This window comes from Eimeria tenella, genomic scaffold, assembly GCF_000499545.2.
Source record: "Eimeria tenella Houghton genomic scaffold, Eth_scaff110, whole genome shotgun sequence".
Lineage (NCBI taxonomy): Eukaryota > Apicomplexa > Conoidasida > Eucoccidiorida > Eimeriidae > Eimeria > Eimeria tenella.
In genome coordinates this window covers 84,445-87,601 of record NW_013541475.1, presented here as the reverse complement: position 1 = coordinate 87,601, position 3,157 = coordinate 84,445, and the positions used below count along the sequence as shown (strand labels likewise).

Sequence of the window (3,157 nt, the reverse complement as noted above, 5' to 3'; positions counted from 1 at the left end):
TCCGCCGATGAGCAGGGCAGTGCCTTGCTAGTTAGCTGGCTAGCCACCTGGCTAGCTAGCTAGATGGCTAGCTAGCTAGCTAGCTAGCCATCTAGCTAGCTAGCCAGCTAGCTGGCTAGCTAACCACCTGGCTAGCTAGCTAGCTAGCTAGCTAACTGTCTTTGCAGTTTAGCCTCGTGTCTGCGCCTCTGAAACGTTGAGGCCTTTTTATCTCTTCTTGTTTTGCCATTTAGAAAAAGGAGCTCATTTTAGAATTGGAGGCGGTTTAAATTTGAATTAAGTGGATAAATAAATGGATAAATAAATAAATAAATAAATAAATAAATAAAGTGTTGTTGTTTGCAAGGGCCGCTTACCTGAGCAGCGAAGAAAAGGTCTTGGGGGACTTGGGGGTTTGCTGCAGCGCCTCCCTGGCTGCTGCTGCTGCTGCTGCTGCTGCGCTGGCGCTTTTTGTCTTTGCCCCAGTTGAAGAGAAAAATAAATCCCAAAACTTTTCTGTGAGAGCCTTCCGCCTCGAGGGCGTCGAAGGCCTCTTTGTCGAGTCCGTACACCTCAGCGAAGGCGACACCGCGGACGCCCAGCATTTCGACGAGTTCCGAAAACACCCCGGGGTCGCTTTCGATCAAACACCATCCGGAGTAGTCGGCGGCCATTTTCGACGTGATCTGCACTTTAAAAAGGAAAAATAATCTGAAATTCGAGTTTATTTCTCCTTTTCGACGAGAAATCCGAAGGAAACTCCACTTTTCGAGCCCAATTCAGCTTTTTGTGCAAGTTTCCGCCGGGCAAAAAAATGCCCCAAAAATCCTCCAGCGCGCAACTCCAAACCACAAATTCAATATGCTTCCGCAAAATGCCTTTTAATTTATCTAATTAAAAGAGTTAATCATAGAAAAGCGGAAACGCCGGCGGTGTGTATGTACACCCCAACGCCGCAGCCGCCAACGGAAGCCCCGCTAGAACTAGCGCCGCTTAGCCTCATAAAACATTAAAATTACGCAAAAAGAACTCAAATATGAACTTCAATTCCATTTTAATTCTTATTTTCTTGTCCGTCTCAATTTTGTCGCCGCCATTGTGAAATGGCGCCGGGGGCGCATGCACCTCCTGGTACACATACACCCCAAATTTCAGCAGCAGCCCACACAGCGAAGTTTCGCTCTAACTTCTTTTCCTTTTAAATTAATTTCTTCTTTTCTTTCCACATTTGAATGCAACCCCGCCTTCTTGGCAGCAGATCTAGTCTAGCGAGCACTTCCTGTGTCCAGCTCTCCCACCGCACACTTTTCTATCTTTGAATTCTTTTATTTGTTTTGCAAAAACCACAAAAGAAACATTATTCGAGCACGGGAAAGAAGCTGCATCTAATGGGGCTTTTACAAACAAAGAACTCCGCCTAAAAAAGCATTTCTTTGTTCATTTCACCTAGGCAAAAGCAGCTAACATCTAGCGATAGCTAGCCACCCGTGGGACTTGCATTATGTCTCGCTAGCTGGCAAGCTGACCAGCTAGCCATCCCTCCGCCCGCAGTAGCCAGCTGCAGCTAGCTAGCTGCGGCTGGTTAGCTGCAGCTAGCCGCAGCTAGCCGCAGCTAGCTGCAGCTAGCTGGCTGTTTACCAAGGCTGATTTTGCCTATCAATTAGTTGTTTCCACTCTCTAAACAACTAATTACAGAGGACTTCACAAGGTCTTTTGCGTTTTTACAGCTAAGTCGAAAAGCCTTTAAACTTCCATTTAGATTTCACAATTTCCAATTCATACAATTTCTATTAATTAATCTGGAGTCACAAATACTCCATTTTTGCTTAATGGGAAGTCAGCGCACGCCAGGTAGCTAGCTAGCTTGCTAGCCAGTTATTTAGTTAGCTAGCTAGCTAGCTAGCTAGCTGGCTAGCTAGCTAGCTAGCGAGTAAGCTGGCAACAGAGTCTGAGAGGCATCCGCTCGAACAGGAAATCGAAGACTTTGAAAGAACCTGAATTTAGCTTCTTCAATAAGAAGATAAACCCTAAACCCTAAACCATAAACCCCCAAACCCTCGAGGCCTCGCTCTTGCAGTTATATTCAGAAGAAATATAAAATCGCGGAAGTGAGATCTAATTGAATATTAAGAGGCTTTTGACTTCAACTGTACATACACGATGAACACGGAGAGCTCCTGAGGCCTCGAAAGGCCTCATTAGTAAACTAAACTAAAAGCTTTTAACTCAGCCCTTTTGGTGCTGCTGAGGGCCCGCAGCAGCAGCAAAGAAAAGCCACTAAGTCTCGAAATTGCTGCAGAGGTGAAGTGTCTTGCAGCTGGCGCAGATGGCTGTTCTGGCCACTGAATGCATGCACTTAAACCTCCTAAAGAGGAACAGTAGCAGTTTAAATCCTTTTAAATGGTCCAAAAGCTATTTTGGCGTGCTTTCCACTCCTCGGAAACGGGAGTTGAGGTGTACGTACACCCTGTTCGCCCGCAGCCGCTCCTGCCTGCGTTGCGCATAATTCGCGGGAGGCCCGCGGGGGAGAAAGCGGCAGTTTCTTAATTGAGACACTTTTGAAAAGAGGAGAAAAAAGGTTTATTTTGTGTTTAGAAAGGCCAGGACGTGGAAAGTGGGAGGTTTCTGGGTTGGTGCTGCGCGCGGCGCTTCTTCTGAGTCGGTGGAAAGACAGGCAGCGGCGCGGCGGCGAAGAGGCGGGTTCTTTTTGGATTTTTTTCAAGCTAGAAGAAATATTTGCAAAAGAATACCATTTGAAGAGAAAAGTGGAGAAAAAGGAGGCGCCCCAAGGCGGGTTGCGGGCGCCGGGGCTCCGGCGCGACTCGCGGGTTTCCGGGGAGTGACTGCGACGCGGGGGCCCGGCGATCCTCGAGAAAGCAGCGAGAGTTTCGAATTAGAATTAAGTAAAGAATTTGGGGAAGAGCTGAAGTGGAGAGGCCGGGAGTTGAAGGGAAGTCGCAGTCCCAGCGGCGGCGTGCAGCCCCCCCTCGCCCCCTGAGCGAACAGCAGCAGCAGCAGCAGCAGCAGCAGCAGCGCCCCGCATGCTGCAGCCTCTGCGGAATTTTCGTTTCTTTTGAAGAGTTGCAAAGACTTGAGCGCGCGGAGGCGAAGAGAGAGCCCGGGAGAGGCCAGAGGTTCTCAGCAGCTTTCCACCTGGACTTGTGGCTGAAGTTTGAAG

General features: G+C 48.5%; 1 protein-coding gene across 1 annotated transcript in view; it reads right to left on the bottom strand.

Annotated features, from left to right (window-relative positions):
* The window catches only part of ETH_00002580 (ubiquitin carboxyl-terminal hydrolase isozyme L5, putative), a gene marked incomplete at both ends in the record, with an annotated part of 2,730 nt that extends 2,077 nt beyond the window's left edge, over positions 1–653 (bottom strand). The window contains one exon of the mRNA XM_013372907.1: positions 357–653. Coding sequence (XP_013228361.1) covers positions 357–653 — 297 coding nt within the window. The remainder of the gene's footprint in view (positions 1–356) is intronic.
* Between the last annotated feature and the right edge of the window lie 2,504 nt (positions 654–3,157).